Source organism: Ambystoma mexicanum, chromosome 2q, assembly GCF_040938575.1.
Source record: "Ambystoma mexicanum isolate Mex_15411 chromosome 2q, UKY_AmexF1_1, whole genome shotgun sequence".
Taxonomy (NCBI): Eukaryota; Metazoa; Chordata; class Amphibia; order Caudata; family Ambystomatidae; genus Ambystoma; species Ambystoma mexicanum.
The window spans coordinates 1,348,033,397-1,348,049,984 of record NC_090924.1 but is presented as its reverse complement, the minus strand read 5'-3'; the positions used below and the strand labels follow the sequence as shown (position 1 = coordinate 1,348,049,984).

At 48.6% G+C, this 16,588-nt stretch overlaps 1 protein-coding gene across 1 annotated transcript in view; it reads left to right on the top strand.

Annotated features, from left to right (window-relative positions):
* CMTM6 (CKLF like MARVEL transmembrane domain containing 6) overlaps positions 1 to 16,588 on the top strand; it is a 223,653-nt gene that overhangs the window by 124,427 nt on the left and 82,638 nt on the right. Inside the window, exon 2 of the mRNA XM_069648811.1 lies at positions 181 to 357. Coding sequence (XP_069504912.1) covers positions 181 to 357 — 177 coding nt within the window. The remainder of the gene's footprint in view (positions 1 to 180; positions 358 to 16,588) is intronic.

Here is a 16,588-nt window from a genome sequence, read left to right as displayed (position 1 = left end):
ATCTCTCCTCCGAGATAAGTTTAGGCTAAAAGCCCAGGTCTAATGGATGGAGTTGGGACAGTCATTGGGGTTAAAGCAGTGCGAAGGGATTTGTCTCAAATAGCCAGGTGTATGGGACTGTAAGGGTATGCTGACTGCCCTTCTTTCTGCGTCGTAACTGTGTTGTTTCTTTCCCTATAGGTATGCTCGGCCATTGCCTTCATCTGCGAGGAGATTGTGGAGCACTGTCTGAACTGCGGCACACTCTACTTTTTTGAGTTCATGAGCTGCACGGCTTCTCTCTTGACCATCGTCGTATTAGTTGTGTATTGCACAAAACTTGCAGAAAAAATTACATTGGAAAAGTTGATGTGTTGGGTAAGAACTTTATTTTTTTTTTACAGTCTTCCACAAACGAGATGTTCTTTCCCTTTCACCTAAGCACCATCCCGCAAACTTGAAAAGCGCCTCATTCCAGAACCGAAATGTATGTAAACTTTAGCAGTGTCTACTGGCCAATAAACTGGCTCGGCTTGGCTCCTGGTTACGAGTCTGGGTTAGCCTGATTCAACCATGCTCCCTTCTGATGAAGAGAAATGGGAATCAATCTGGTGGGGATTGATCCCGTCATTAAGCACCACTAGACAGTGCAGTGTGTGGTTGAGTTGTATGTGACATGGAATTATTATTACAATAATGGTATGTAAGCCTGCAATATCTGTTTTGAAAGCCTATACCGTGTAGTTGTAGCATCACCGCTTGCTTGCCTGGAATAAGAAAATATCACTACTCCACGGTTCTCACATATTGCAGTGGATTTGTAATGTCACAGTGCCTGCGGCCCGACACAAAAGAGGGTGCCAAAGGCAGCTCTTTGAGCAAAAACATTGAAACCATTAAAAGCAATCCACATTCCTTTCTTCTGACCTCTATCTAGATTTATTCACACTCATTATCTGGAAAGCAGACGTTTAGAGGATTGGCTCATTTATCTTTTTGAATGTGCTGCTTTACTTTATAACTCACTTAGTATAAACCACAAAACCTGTCTTTTAAAGAAAATGCATTTGTAGAGGCCTGGGCATATTACAGGACACGGATTGTGTTCAAGGGTGTTTGAGACACCTTATTGCATTGTATGTGGTATTTCAAGTTCTGGGCAGGGCTGGGGTATTTACTCACTGTGGATCAGTCCTGTCATGTAATTGTCTTCACTACATGTGGGTGTGCTAGCATTAACACTCGGGACAGCCAGAGCACCCAGGAGGCTGCCCTCAGCCTTGGTATTACGCTCTGGCTGTCTTGGGGCCTCGGAGGGTAGGCCCTGCACCATCTGTAGTCCTTAGGGGAGGAGCGCTGGGGCTGACTGACCCTTGCAGCCTCCGTCGGTTTCTGTTCTTTGTCTCCTTCGCGCTCCACAAATTTCACAAGATCATATGTCCGTGATCTCGCAAGATGGAGTCCCCACACATCTCCGTAGGTGGGAAAACATGGATGTTCGTTCATGACAAAGTCAGTGAACCTGGTGGGCTTCCTTCTCTCCCTTTGGGTTCTGTCCAGGCTGGGAATGACGCCTGGGTCTTGGGTGGTGTGGGGCGTGTTGGGTGGTGTGAGGTCCTCTGGGGATGCCTCCCAGTGTGGCTATTGGGACTGGGTCGGGGGCCTGAGGTAAACGTGTTCTATTTGGTCCTTTCTTCCTGAGTTGTCAGTTCCTGAGTGTTGGTGGTCGCTGACAGAACCCCATTGGTCACTGTCGCTTCCTGCTTCCATGGAGGGGTGGTTGGTGGATGCTCTCTTGCAGTACACGGCCACTCTTTTCAGATTCCATCATCTTCCATTGCTGGTGTGGACATGGTTGGTCCCTTTGCTGGCTACTTCTATTGCCCTGCTATATTTGGAACCTGTAGTGGTGTATTTGTGTTGCAGGCGTATCTTTACAAGGTTGCCTTCATTGACCTCTGTGCGATGGGCCACCCGACGGTTGTCGCCTTGGGATTTCATTGCTTCCTTGTTCCTTTGCATGCGGAACACAATGTCTCTCATGTCAACGTCTTCATCTTCTCTGACTTGATGTAGCCAGTGGGGGTACTAGTATGGATGCAGCCCTTCTCCCTCAACAGTTGAAATGGGGAAACCCCAGTGATTGCATTTGGCGTGATGTGGTGGGCCGCAACGGCCTCTTTCACTATCTTGTGGGGTTCTAGGCCTGATGCACAGGCCAGTTGCAGAGTGCCTTTAATAAAACAGTTCGCCCTTTCCACTTGTCCATTTGCTTGCGGGTGGTACAAACTTGCCCTCAGTTGGCGAATATTGTGCTTCCTCGGGAATTTCTCCATTTCCCTGGAGACTAACTGCACGCCATTGTCGGTTACGATCTCCTCAGGGAACCCCTCCCTCTGGAAGACAGACGCTGAGCACTTCAATGACTGTGCTTGTGGTGATGTCTGGCACGAATTCGACCTCTACCCACTTGGAAAAGTAGTCCACCATTACTACTCCGTACTTGTGATCTGCTGACAAGCCATCCAGCGGGCCAGCGAAGTCCAATCCTAACTTGTACCATACACTGTGTGGGATTTCCGTGGGTACCATGGGTGCCTGTCTCACTGTGAGCCGCTTGTCACTGTTCGCGCACTCGTGGCACCTTTTGACCATCGCCCTTTTTTCTTGATCCATTCCGGGCCACCAATAGGCGTCGCATACTCTGCGTCTTGTCATGTTGCTTCCCAAGTGCCCTGAATGTTCTCTGCAGAGTATTACTTTGCGGATTACTGTTGGGGCAATGACGCAGTCACCTCTCGGTACGAAGCCATTCATCATTGTGATCTCGTCGCTGACTTTCCAATACGAGCGAAGACTTTCAGAAACTGTTTTCTCGTTGGGCAAACCCTCACAGGCCCAGTCTGCTATTCGGCGCAGAGTGCCATCTTGTTCAATTTCTTCTTGCCAATGTCGCTCGCTCATCTCCATGAAGTCCCTGTTTCTCAGGTCGCTTATGGAAGCCACCACGTATTCATCTCGGAGGAATGTGGTCCCTGTGGTGTTTTGGTCGAGTAGCCTGGACATGCAGTCTGCTTGTGAATTCTTCCAGCCTGCAATGTGGGTGATTTCGTAGGTAAACTCTTGGCACTTCGCAGTAATTCTGGCCAGTCTTGGAGTGGCTGTTTTGGTGCCGCCAGGGCTCAGCATGTGTATCAAAGGCCTGTGGTCGGTAATCAGCCGGCATTTTGTGCCCCAAACGTACTATCTGAAGTATTCTATGGCCCAGGCGCATGCCAGCATTTCTTTTTCCACGGTGGAGTAGTTTTTCTCCTATGTGGATAGTGCTTTGGACGCGAAAGCCACAATATTTTTTTGAGTCGCCTATTTTTGGAGTACGGGTGGCGCCTAAACCATAGGGGCTAGCTTCTGTCGTGATGCATGATTCCCATTCGGGATTGAAAGGTTTGAGACCGGGTGCGTGCAGGATCCTTTTTTTGATCTCCGCAAAGGCGTCATTTTGTTGGCGTTCCCATGTGTAGGCTGTGCGCTTTTTTAGTAGCTCCCTCAGGGGTGATGTAGTTTCGAAAAATCTGGGGACTAACTTCGCATAGTATTCCGCGAGCCCCAGGAAAGACCGAAGTTAGTCCTTTGACATCGGGGCCAGGGAATTGGTTATGGCTTTGAGGAGGTTTTTGTTGGGGCTCATCCCTTCTCTCGAGATGCGGTAGCCCAGGTATTCAACTTCTCGAGCGCTGAATATACATTTTTCATGGCGCAGGTGGACGCCCGTGTCTTGTAGCTTGCTCAATACTTCGTTCAGGGCTTCGTCCTGAGTTGCTGTGTCCTTGGCGTATACCAGGATGTCGTCCCGGAAGTACGAAACATTTGCAATGCCATGCAATACAGAGTTCATCATCCTCTGGCACGCCGAAGCTGCTGAGGATAGGACGAACGGCATGCATGTGTATTGGAAAGGGGTGATGAAGGCAGTGAGAGGTTGTGAGGACTTGTGCAGGCTAATTTGATGGTATGCATCTCGCATGTCAAGCCTTGTAAATATGGTTGCTTCTTTTATCATGAGTACTATTTCATTGATGCTGGGAAGTGGAAAGCTATCCGTGACCACTTCCAAGTTCAAACTGCGTAGGTCTATGCAGATTCTTAGCTCATTGGAAGATTTTCTTTTGATGAGTACCACCGGTCTCAGCCATTCGGAGGATTCCTCTGTCTCTATGTGCCTTCTATGACATCTTCTGGAGTTGAGCTTCGAGTGCTGCCCTTGCTGTGGCCGGAACTGGTCTGACCTTGTGCTTCACTGGAACTCTTGTTCACATAGTCTCTTATTTTCCCTGGCATTTTCGGAGATCAAGCCAGGAAATGCTTCTCTCAGGCTAGGCGCTCCTCCTGCTGAGACCAGCAGAACTTGATCGGGGGTGCTGGGGTCTAGCCATATGCTCAGCTTATGTTGGTTGTCCCATCCCAACATGGCTGGGCCCTAGGGAGGAGAAGTACACTTTCGTGGTGGCGGACCTGTCCTTGAATTCAATTTTTGCCTTTATGTATCCTAGAAGGTCCACGGTGGCCCCTCCGAAGTCTGTCGGTTTCTGGCTGGTGCTCCTGATTTCGACTTGATCCCATCCCATCATTTCTTTGTACGTCTGGATGGGGAGGATGGTGAGGTCCGACCCTGAATCTGCCATAACCCGCGGCTCTATGCCATCGACTTTCACAACCCAGTGGGGTTTCTCTCTCCTGACACTGGGTGCGTTGACCATGATCACCATGGGCTTGTCGTGCCGGTCGTTGTCGTCGCCAGCGTCCCTGTCGCCATCGACAGGTGTGACGGCTTTTCCTCGCCAAGTGCAGGCTGCAGCCACGTGGCTGTATCGTCTGCATTTGGAACATTCTTTATTCCTGGCTGGACAGTCCGGGTAGCTTGCCATGTGCTTGGTGCTGGTGCACCTATAGCACTTTGGTGCTTCTCTCTGTTTGGGAGTCTTATCATTTTTGGCATTGTGGGGCTGCCTGTCCCTGCGCCCTTTCCACTGTAGGGCGATCCGTTCGGGGACTGGTGATGGCCCTCCGACGACTTCGCGCCTGCTGGAGGTTTCCTCTTCAGCCCTGGTGATCTGTACTGCTTTATCCAGGTCAATCTCTTTCTCTTGAATAAACTTGTCCTGGACCATTCTGGAGTTGGTATGGACCACCAGCATGTCGCAGATGGCTTGCTCGATGTTGTCGCCAAACCCACACGATGCTGCTAGTTGCCTCATTCTGGTGATGTAGTCGTCTACGGGCTCATTGCTTTCTTGCTTCCTGGTATAGAATTTGAGTCTGTGAAGTACTACGTTTTCTTTGTTTGTGAATCTCTTCACAGTGCAGCGGGCCGTCTCTTTATAGACATCATCATTGTCCGTCACGGGCATGGCTTTGAGCCCTGCAAAGATGCGCTGCCCTTCTACCCCCATGGCATTGAGCAGCATGTCTTTCTTCCTGGCCAGTGTGTATTCAGTGCCTCCAGGTAAGTGGAAAACAAAGGTTCCCATTGCTGCCATGGTATGGTGGGGGTTCTCGGAGAGGGGAGGAAAGCAGGGGAGGGGGGCAGAGTGGCGCCCTGCATGATCTGTCTGGGTGGGTCTTAGTCCCCATCATCTGTAGAGGCCTAGACATATGACAGGACACTGATTGTGTTCAAGGGTGTTTGAGACACCTTATTACATCGTATCTATGGTATTTCAAGTTCTAGGCAGGGCTGGGATATTTACTCACTGTGGAGCAGTCATGTCAATTAGTTGTCTACACTACATGTGGGTGTGCTAGCATTAACGCACTCAGGACAACCAGAGCACCCATGAGGCTGCCCTCAGCCTTGGTATTGCGCTCTGGCTGTCTTGGGGCCTCAGAGGGCAGGCCCTCCACCATCTGTAGTTCTTAGGGCAGAAGGAGCACTGGGGCAGACTGACCCTTGCAGCCTCCGGCGGTTTCTGTTCTCTTTGTCTCCTTCGTGGGCTTCGCACTCCGTAAATCTCGCAAGTTCATATGTCCGTGATCTCGCGAGACGGATTCCCCACAGCATTTTTAAGTAATCAATGACGAGCTCTTTTAGTTCAGAGCGTGCATTTTACTTGAAAACCGGCGGGAAGGAGCCCGCCAGTATTTATGGGCTTGTTTCTGTTTGTGCCCCAGAGATTTATATACTACTGCTTCCAGTCTGCTTGTTGTTTTAGCCTGATTTGTAATCATGTTTAGCCTTTTTAAATACTGTATTCATTGTATTTTACTGGTAACTTTGAGACAAGTGTTCTGATTGTTTTAAATTTGACGGTGCGTAATAACAGAATGACTGTCTTACTATGCACGCACCCACTGGTACAGCTCTGAATTACATTTCCCAGCGTCTCTTGTAGTTCAAAGCGCGCATTTTATTTGAAACCCGGCTCTAACGCGCCGGAGCGGATGAGCTCGCCGGTCTCTGCCAGCCGGTGCTGGGACGTGCGGGTGCGGCAAGCTACTCTGTTTCTATTTCTTTCTGCGCCATGTGGATTACCGAAGTACTGGAGGCGATCGCCGAAGTAAGTCCTATGCACTCTCCTCGGGCACTGATAGAATACCTTTGATAGGGATGACGGTTGAGCAGGCTGCTTACACTAATAATACATCAATAATTGCTGCAGCTTGTGCCCTTTTTGAGTCTCCCAAGTGCTGAGAGGGAGAACTGTGCGCCCCAGGCTGATAATGAGTGGTAAGGAGGACGTCCAGCCTGCCGGGATAACCAGCCTACTTACCTTTAGGGTAGAGAGGACTCAAAATAGAAAATATCAATCTAGTATTGTACCACATGTTGCTCATACAGAACATGAGCAACAAAGTGTGGTTTCCACCTGCCTCCCAGTACGCGTGCAAAACAATTTGAGCATCCTAAGTCAAACTGTTTTTACCACATGTTGGCATGTGCCACACTTAGAATTGTGAACATTAGCCTGCGTCGCATCTAGATAGGATTGTGAATGTTAGCATCTGCCACACTTAGACCTTTCTCAAAAGGTCCCTGTAGAGTACTTAGCGCTACTCTGTCTACCAACCTGCCATAGGAACCTTCTGCACTTTTTCTAGTCTGGCAAAGAATGTTTGGGGTATATTGTAGGGGATATTCCCAAAGCAATGTAGGATTCTGGGTAGTGCCACCATCTTCAACAGTGCTGCCCTTCCCATTACCGACAATGGCAACTTGGCCCAGAATTTCATTGAATTCACTAGTCCTGCTAATGCCTTTACAGTACTGTTTGCATGCTCCTGCTCAGGGGTGTGGTATATACCCAGTCCCAGATATCTAAAGTTGTCTTTTGCCCATGGTAGTGGAGTGGTAGTAATTGAAGCTCCACCTGGTTTCCAGAGGTGAACTTGGCTAGCGGGAATACACAGGATTTGCTCCTATTGATCGTGATGCCAGACAACGCGCTAAAAATGTCCAATACATCAAATATGTGCTGCCGATTTTTCTGAGGGTCATGTGTGTATATATAGTAGCGTGTCTTCCGCATACATAGATATTATGTGCCTCACACCATCTATCCTGATTCCCGCATCTTGGTATTCGCGCTTCAGGAATGCTGCTATTGGTTTCATTGCTATGATATACAACATCGGGGATAGTGGGCAGCCTTGTCTGGTTCCTTTTCTCAAATCCCATCTCTCATGGAAAATACCCCTGTTCTCAACCTGGCCATGGGTTTAGTTTAAATCTGTTTTATTCACTGCATATACTTCGGCCCAAAGCCTAAATTCCTCATTGTCAGTCCCACTGGACTGAGTCAAATGCTTTTGTTGCATCTAACGAAGCCACTGCGCAGCACTCATCCCAATCTTTAGTACTGCTAATCACATGATGTAATCTATGCAAGTTCCAGGAAATGTTCCTTCCCGGTACATACCCGTTTGATCAGGGTGTATTAATTCTGTTATTACTCTCCTGAGCCTATTCGCTAATAGTGCTGTTAGAATCTTGTTATCCTGATCCCTATGGCCATTCCAACTCAGTTCCTGCCCATCCCTGCCCAAAACACCGCCGCTGGGGAACTCTTTTACTTCGCTTTAAACAAGCCTTACCATCAAACATTGGACTCAAAGTGCCAGACAGTGTTTTTTCAAAACTGTCTTCTCACAGTTCATGACTTAATTGGAGATTTAATGGTGCTACTGGTGGAATAAAAATGTCAACCAGGTCTGCCTTCAGCATATAAACCAGCATTGGCAAAGCCGACAGTTTAAGCTTGTGTATCAATATTAGGCATTCACCAGGCAGTGCTATTATATGTCCAGGTACTCATCAGTGTGAAGTAAAAAAGCCCAGAAGGTGGTCTCATCACAAGATGCCTGAACCAGCCAACGAGGACAACCAGGAGGACAGCCCTGGATAGACATCGAGCACTCAAATGTTCAAGCTGAGCTGAGCCCAGGGCACAGGGACAAGCCAGTAGGACCTGATCTGGTCATAAGAATGGAGCAGCAGCACGGGGCGGGGAGGGCGTGGAACGTGGCTAACTGCCATGATTCAACAGAGATTAGCATGAGTGGGCAAATGACCAAAGAACACCTAGAAGTTGGGTCCCCCCCTCATATTCCATGTCTCCCTATCTGTACTTTAATGCAATAGTTTCGGTGGTGCTAGAGCCATCTAATAGCCCAAACGAATACAAATACAGCACAGAGATGAGGATAAGAGACCGTGGAGTGAATATTACAGTACAGGAATCCCACGGCATGGGAGTGTATCATGGCAAATGTGAATTTTAATGCATAGGGTGAAATATTACAGCACATAGCTGGACAATTATGGCACAAATACAGATTACATCATGAGTAGGTCATGCTAGAGTACAGGACTGTCATTATGCAGGGATAAGAGATTACATAATATGGAAGGCGATTTTGCGTATGTGGAAGGAATATTAAAGCATCGGGCTGAGGTAGTACACTCCAGTAGAATCTCATTCATAGCAAAAGTTCCTTAACTTCCTTCATAGATATAGTGATGTTGTTGTTCAGCTTACCTTAGTTGACATCGAAGATTCCAGCCGAAGGCCTCACGTGACGCAGCCCGGGCCGGCTGCTGCAGGCTGCTCTGCTGACCTCGCTGGCAATGACTGCACTGTGCAGGGCATGTGCGGTCCCGGTGCCCAGGACAGCCCAGGAGGCCCTCCTGCTTAGGCACGGGACCAGCCCTGCTGGGGGAAAAAAGAAAAAAACGCAGCGCCTGCCTCGGTCGGTGGTGGCAGTCAGCACTGCAGGCAGCCAATTCAAGGCAAACCATCCAGGCAGAGGCGCAATCACGCGATGTGCTGCATGAGTATCCTTCCACTCCCAAGAGGCTCTATGGCCAGAAGCCTAGCAGGGGATGTCCCAGTGGGGCAGTCCAGCCCTGACCCCTCCATCCTCTATTTCCCCCACAGTGCTCTCGTCAAGGGACAGTTGTTTGTGGGTCTGTCTTCTGCTGGTGGCCTACCTCTGTCCTTCAAGCTGCTGGAACCTGCTTGGTTGGATTCTTCCATCCTTCTGTAGACCTCAGTCATTAGTTCCATTCCTGTCTGATGGGTCGTACTTCAAGGATGGCCGATTGTTCTTCTTTTGGGCAGTCTGGTCATCTTTGGTCCGGGGTTCAAGTTCCTGGGTGACTGGATCCTGCATTTCACCTGCAAATGAAGGCAGTTTACTCACTGGTTTGTTTCGCTGTTCCTCTGACAGGTTTTCACGGACTGCCACTGTGATACCTACCAATGGGTCTTGGGCTGGTGGGTTATCTAAAATACTCACCCATGGTAGTCCTCTTGGTCCATTGTGAGTTCTTTCAGAACCTCTTAAACTGTGTTTGGTCATGTCATTGGCTCAGATTCACTTCTGTATCTCTTCTGCTGGGGGCTGCTGGATCGCGAACCTGGCACTTGATGGAGGGACTTCTTTGGTGTTCTTTGTGGTCATCTTCTATGACCCGTGAGGTAGAAGAGGGACTTACCTGGCTTTTCACCACAACCCTGGGTTTGCCTACTGACTTTGTCCTGTTTTTCATATGGGGAACTTTTGCAGCTTACCTGAAACGTTTCTGAAGTTACTTTTCCAGGTTCTTCCATGAACATTGACATTTTTCGGGGACCCCCAATCCCCGGGTCCCTGAGTCTTGGGACCAAAGAATAGAATGTCAGCTTTTTGTAAATTCCAGCATCACACTCCTGCCTATGGATTGGCTTTACTTGGTTATGCTTGTGGCTACCTTTTGTACTATTGTGTCTTTTCTAGTTGTGCAAGGAGTCCTTGTGACTACTACTGTAAGTCTAACCTAAATGTACCTTTTTGGCTGCCCTCTGGGTTTGATTATTGATGTTCAACCCCCTTTAGGTCGATATCGTGTAGGTGCACCACCTGGGTGATGGGCACTGCACATAGGTTCTTAGGAAGAGGGGATGTGAAGACGACAAAAACAAGTGTTCTAAACCCGCTGTAGCCGAAGTCTACCATTGGTGAGATGAAGGCATGAACATCTTTCACTCACTGTGGAAAAGTCAGAAATGACAGGAGATATTTATCTTTAAGAAGAAAAAGAACTCTTCGTGACCTCTCCACTTCTTGAAGCAGGGAGAGGTCAAAGACCATGAATATTTACAGATGTTTATTGAGGGAACTGTAGTGGGGCACGAGCCTGGGCGGTTGGCTCTAATACCAGACCATAGAGTTGATTGTCAGCACCTGCGTTTTTGTGAGATTGATATGTATGGCATTTTGATCCATCTACCAAGTTATTGAGCAGAGACACACTTTCAAGGTCTTGGAGGTGAGCTCCCGATTTTACTTTTACAAAAATCTGTTTGTTGTTTTCAGCATAAATGGGGAAGTAAAATGTCACTGCGTATAATACGTTTTAAAATGTTTTTTCATTAGGTGAGAAAGGGCTCAATTCCATCAATTGAGAGCGGTTGCTCAGAACAGAACAAATCCAGTTCAGGATTCTTACCCTGGAAGCACGGTTCGGAGCCTCCCCTGCGGATGCTATACCTCTGGCTCTTCTAAAGGAAGTGTCTGGTGATCAGATTGCTCATATCACTACTGCACTTAATGCTTCATTTACAAGTGGCGTGATTCCGCCTTCACCTAAGCATGCCTTGGTAATCCCTCTGCTTAAGAAGCCTTCTTTAGACCTTGAAGTGCTGGCTAATTATTATCCAATTTCGCTCATGCCGTTTTTGACGAAGGTCTTGGAAGCTCTGATATCCCCTCTTCTGTCTACTTTCCTGGAGTCTTCTCAGTACTTTGACTCGTTTCAGTCCGGGTTTTGGCGTGGGAGAGGCACTGAATCTGCACTGAATTCAGTGCTGGATGACTTGGTTCGCTTGGTGGATCAGGGGGGTGTCTGGGCAGTCCTGCTGTTAGTGATCTTTCGGCTGCTTTCGACACAGTTGATCATCCCACCTCATCTCCCGTCTCTCTACGGCTGGCTTGTCTGGCCAAGTCCTTGAATGGTTTACCACATTTCTGGCAGATCGATCCCAGTCAGTTTCCCTTCCTCTCTTTCGCTTAGCCCTGTCTCACCTTTTTGTGGGGTTCCTCCGGGATCAGCGCTGTCCCCTATTTTGTTTAATGTTTACGTTAGGCCTCTCCTGCTCCTCATTCAGTCTCATGGGTTCCGCTATTACTCTTACACGGACGATACCCAAATCTTGGTCCATCTGGACCTCACCCAATCTGAGACAGCCGACCGGCTTAGGAAGTGTCTTGAGGATTTGGGGGCATGGATGAGGACTAATTGGTTAAAGCTCAATGGCAGTAAGACCGAGGTTTTGGTTGTGGGGACTACATCTCCCCATCTGTTTTGGACTGCAAACTTCTGGCCTTCTTCTCTTGGCCCTCTCCCCACGCCTGTATTGTCGATCAGGAATCTGGGGGTAAAAATGTCTGCATCCCTTGTCAAGGATGAGCAGGTTTCAGCGGTCTGCAAGACGGGCCATTTTAAGCTTAGGATTCTTGGAAGGTCCTTCCTTTCATTCCTACAGTGTGTCAGGCCCCGGTGGTAGCAGCTCTGTTTTTGAGTCTATTGGATTATTGCAATTCACTCTTATTTTGCACAGCCACGCTATTTGATCAAGCGGCTACAACTTGGAATTACCTTTTGTCCTATGGGGGATTGCTGACCCTTTCGCCATACGTTGACTACTGAAAATGACATAATTCTAGAATCTGACATATCATTAAAATCTCCTTTCACTTAGCCAGCGCCATGATGCCTTTGGGCGTACGTGCGCTATATACATTCGATTAACATATGAGAATGTGTTGGTCTACTCTGTCAAAGGCCACAGAGAGATTGACTGGGATCCGAGCTTCCGTGTCTCTGCTGACTACCTGCTCTTTACCTAGAATCTGTCCATGATGGTAGTAGGGGAATTGATGGCTGGAAGGTTTTCAATTAATCGAAACCACTGGCATTGCTCCGAGCAAACCTCCAGACCACCGTCTTTCAGCTTACCATTTCATAACAGAAGGGGAAAGACCATATGCCAGTTGGGTGTGGTCCCACCCGAAACGGGGCATTCCAGACGAAACCGCTAGCTCACATCCCTTCTACACGAGACCACAAGCAACCCCAGACATTGGGCATCATCAGTGAGGTGTAGTTTTAGCCTCTATCCAGCGCAGTTTCCGAGCCCATGCATGTGCATACCGGTCATACTCAGGGGGGGGGGGGAAATGCCAGTGGTTTTGGTTAATTAATAAGCTTGCAGGCATCATCTTTCTGTTTTGCATGAATAATAATTGTACCCGATTCTGTCTAGCACTCAACAGGAAGTAGTAGTCCTGTTTCTAAGCAAAGGTACGCGGATGTGTATATTGCACAACTCCGTTGTATTTGTTATCGACCTTGAACAAGTAGAACGTTCTGAATGAAACCCATCACCTGTTAAATACGCCAATTTCTGCAGTCTGCATGCAAGCAAGCAGAGCTCTTATCCCACATTAGTACAATACCTTGTGTGCCTTCATCCGTGAGCGACACATTCTGCACTCATTAGTGCAAAAAGCAGCTTTCATGACTTTATCTACCCAAGTTTGGATTTTGAGGTCTGTAGAACAGCCATGTGGTTCACTCTACATGCCAGCACGTCTATCCCACTTGTAACACTTCAATGCCCCTTGTGCATTTCACCCAGACCTACATATAAGGAGTGTACCAGTCCCTTTTACTCCCTAAAAATAGGCAAGTACTCCCCCAAAAAATGGGGAATAACAATACTCCCAACAAACAATAGAAAACTGACCCGTTCGACCTTGTGCTGCAGCTTTCAGCCACACAGCTCCATGGAAATGTTTGGCTCAGTAGTCCACATAGAGAGAGCCACAGGAAGAAACAACTGCTATTACTGCCCGATTGGAAGTAGTAAACCAGTATCTTTTAATGTGTATGAATAACTAGATGCTAAGGAATCATTATTACATAAAACAATTAGGTTTTTCAGTTACAACATTTTTACTCGTTTCTAAAATACTCACATTAAGAATTGTACTTACATTTGTACTCCCGAAAAAAATCCTTTTACGACCAACTTTGAATTGGATGTATTTTACTCCCTATTTTTTAAAGTCTTACCTGGAGCACTGATCTAACCCTTGAATTCCAAACCCAGAAAACCACTCAAGTGAGCCACTATGGACGTAGCTTAGCTGGGAATGCACAGAAGACATTTGGAATGGAATGAAACAGTCTTAAGTGTTGCAGGTTTGCTACAGGGAGGCACCTTGGCATTACACTCCTGTCTTGTCTCATAGATTCTCAGTTTGTGGGCACAGATTGCCAAGCAGAGAGGTGTCACACGTCAAACAGCCAAGTTTAGCATCTACACATGGAATAGTGTTCCTCAAGCTGAGCCCCAGCGTGGGTCGGGGGTGGGGGGACGCTTCCAGGATGGAATATCGAGCAGGCCGCTCTCGTTTTGGGGCCATCTACCATTCTTCATCGCTGCCCTACCACCACCATTTGCCCATTAAACTGAATGATGAATGACTTGGAGGACTATTGCCTTATTACAGAAATCCAAAACAGGCCTGGTAATCACACTGTACACTTCCATGTTCTAGAAGGTGCTTGCGGTTTCCTTTATTCTTAGCACTTGGGCGCCATAACAAATGGCAGGAGGGTCTATACAAAAACAGGATAATATAGCGTAACCTGTATCCCGGGGTATGCTCTGGCCATTGGCTGATGGCCATTGTGTCTTGGCGGGGCAGGGCGTGGTGGGCAGAGAAGGATTGCAATCATGCAGGAAAGTATGTCTGGAGACGTAAGGAGTTAAGTGTAATAGTGAGATATCTCTCTATCACTATACAGCTGTAAAAATGTCAAGCCACCTGTCAAGCATAAAACCAGCCCCCCCCCCACTCCTCCTCCAAACTCCCTTTGAGCACAAAGCCCACAAGGACCCAGGATCACTGCAGTGATGACCGGTGCAGGATTGTATTTGGCTCTTCTGTGACACTTGCTCCATCGCCGGCAGCTGCTGCAGAATATGGCAGCTAGAACGGTACTTCACCCACCTTTCCGCGCCCATATGCCGCTGCTTCTGCTCCAGCTTCACTAGCTTCCAGTCTCACAGCGCATCCTCTTAAATACCTTCAGATGATGTTTTGCCCTTACAAACCCGGCAGGTCTCTTTGCTCCCAATCTTTGAAAACTGTCCAGCCCCCTACAGCTGGACTCCCTCGGGTCTGCGGACAAGCCTTCTCTGTGGCTGCGGCTAACGCGGGGAATTATCTCCCTTTCTGTCTGCGTGACATTGAGGCCCACCTCCTGTTAAGACGGATTTCTGAACTCTGTCCTGGTGGCGCAGAAGTTCAGAAGGCCAACCTAATTACTTGGAACAGGGTAACCTCTGGACAAGCCAGACCAATCAAGGTAGCGATCGCGGCGGTCAAGACTAGGTCTCAAGAGGGGTGAGGGTGACTGAAAGCCCGCAGTGAGCACACAAAGCAAGAGCGCTTACAAACTACTCCAAACAGTTGTTTATATCAAAAATAGATACACATTTATTATAAGGCCTTGAAAGTAATAACCACAGTAAAAGCAGCAATATACAACGATATTAAACCAACACATACACTATCCACCCAATATATATACAGAATACAGTTTCACAGCATTAGCAGCACGAAATATGTTATCCACCTGCAGGGGAAGGAAAACAGGCAGTGCGAACCAATGCGTGTGATATGTCCGCCTTCTGAGGCCCCTAACTAGATGGTAGTCCAATCCCTACGAAGAGTGGAGCCTAGCGCTCAAAAGTACCTGCACACGCCGGTGCCAATGGCCAAAAGGTGAAGCTCTTCGGAGGACGTTGGACAGCTCTGTAGGGTGCCCTAATGAAGGAGAACACGGTCCGCGACTCTAGCGCAGCCTCCACTGTGAGGCAGAAGTAGGGCGCGAGTACGGACAAGGGGAGCTGTATTTACAGCGGGGAAAAGCAAGGGGCACTGCAGGAGGGCGACCAGATCCTAGCTAATCTACTCACCGGTCCCCGAAGCAAGCAGGCCCGAGCTTCTCCTCGATAGATGCAGCTTCTGGCAGGTTCTGAAGAGCAGGGAACGTCTCGTCGTCGTGCAGAGTAAAAAGACGTCCCGATCGAAGAATCCTGCACAGTTTTGTCGCCACGGCAGGGCAACGGAACGGCCGGGTGTATTCAAGCCAAACGAGCACCGTTCACCTCTAGCTTAGGGTTGCTAAGCAAACGAAGCGTGTGAGCGTGCCCCGGACTCAGAATACCACCCAACCTGTCGGCGATTACAGAGCAGGACTCCTTAGTAAGCTGGTCAGTCAACTGGATGGCCCAGAGACACTTCCGAAGGCTTACGGCAGGAGTTGATGAAGGTGCCGGGAATAGCTGGTCCTGCTATTCCAATAGGTCGAAGCGCCAGTACAGGCCTTCTTGTTCGATCTTAGGTGGAAAGGGCTTCACCGGACGACAGCAATGAGGAGCAGAAGTTCTTCAGGGGGTCACCAGCGATTCCTCGGTCCAGCCTCGTGTTCGCAGGATACTTGGCTCCTGTATCCCTGGGTTCGTAAGAACTCAGGAGATCGACATGGCAGTGGTGTTTCCAGCTCCCTCTTATCCACGGTTCCCTTCGCGCCAAAACGGAGGGGAGCCAATGGGAGATCCGCTCATCAACACACATACCATACGTGGACCAATCACGGACCACAGTGGTCCCAGGCATTCACACCACCCTAGACTCTCTGGCACCCAGGATGTGTATTGGGACCAGACAGCCCAGCCCACATCCTGGGGGCACTCAAACGACATGTAGAAGCCCGCGAAAGCAACCGTGTTTCGCGGGAAACTACATGCCCAAATAAGGAAGGCCCCGGGTTGCCTGACCCGGGGGAAGGTAAAGGGAGCAAGACGGACAGTGGACGAGACAAAGGAGCCTCGTGGTCCGGCCATTTTGGGTAGCCGGGCCACCCTTTTGTGTTCGCGGCAAAAAGGTGCTCAGAACGGCAAAAGGAGCTCAAAATAAACCAAATGATCGCTGCCACCAGCCCAGTCCCTGAATGACTTGCACCGATCCAAAAACCATCCTACAAGAGTGTCTAGGG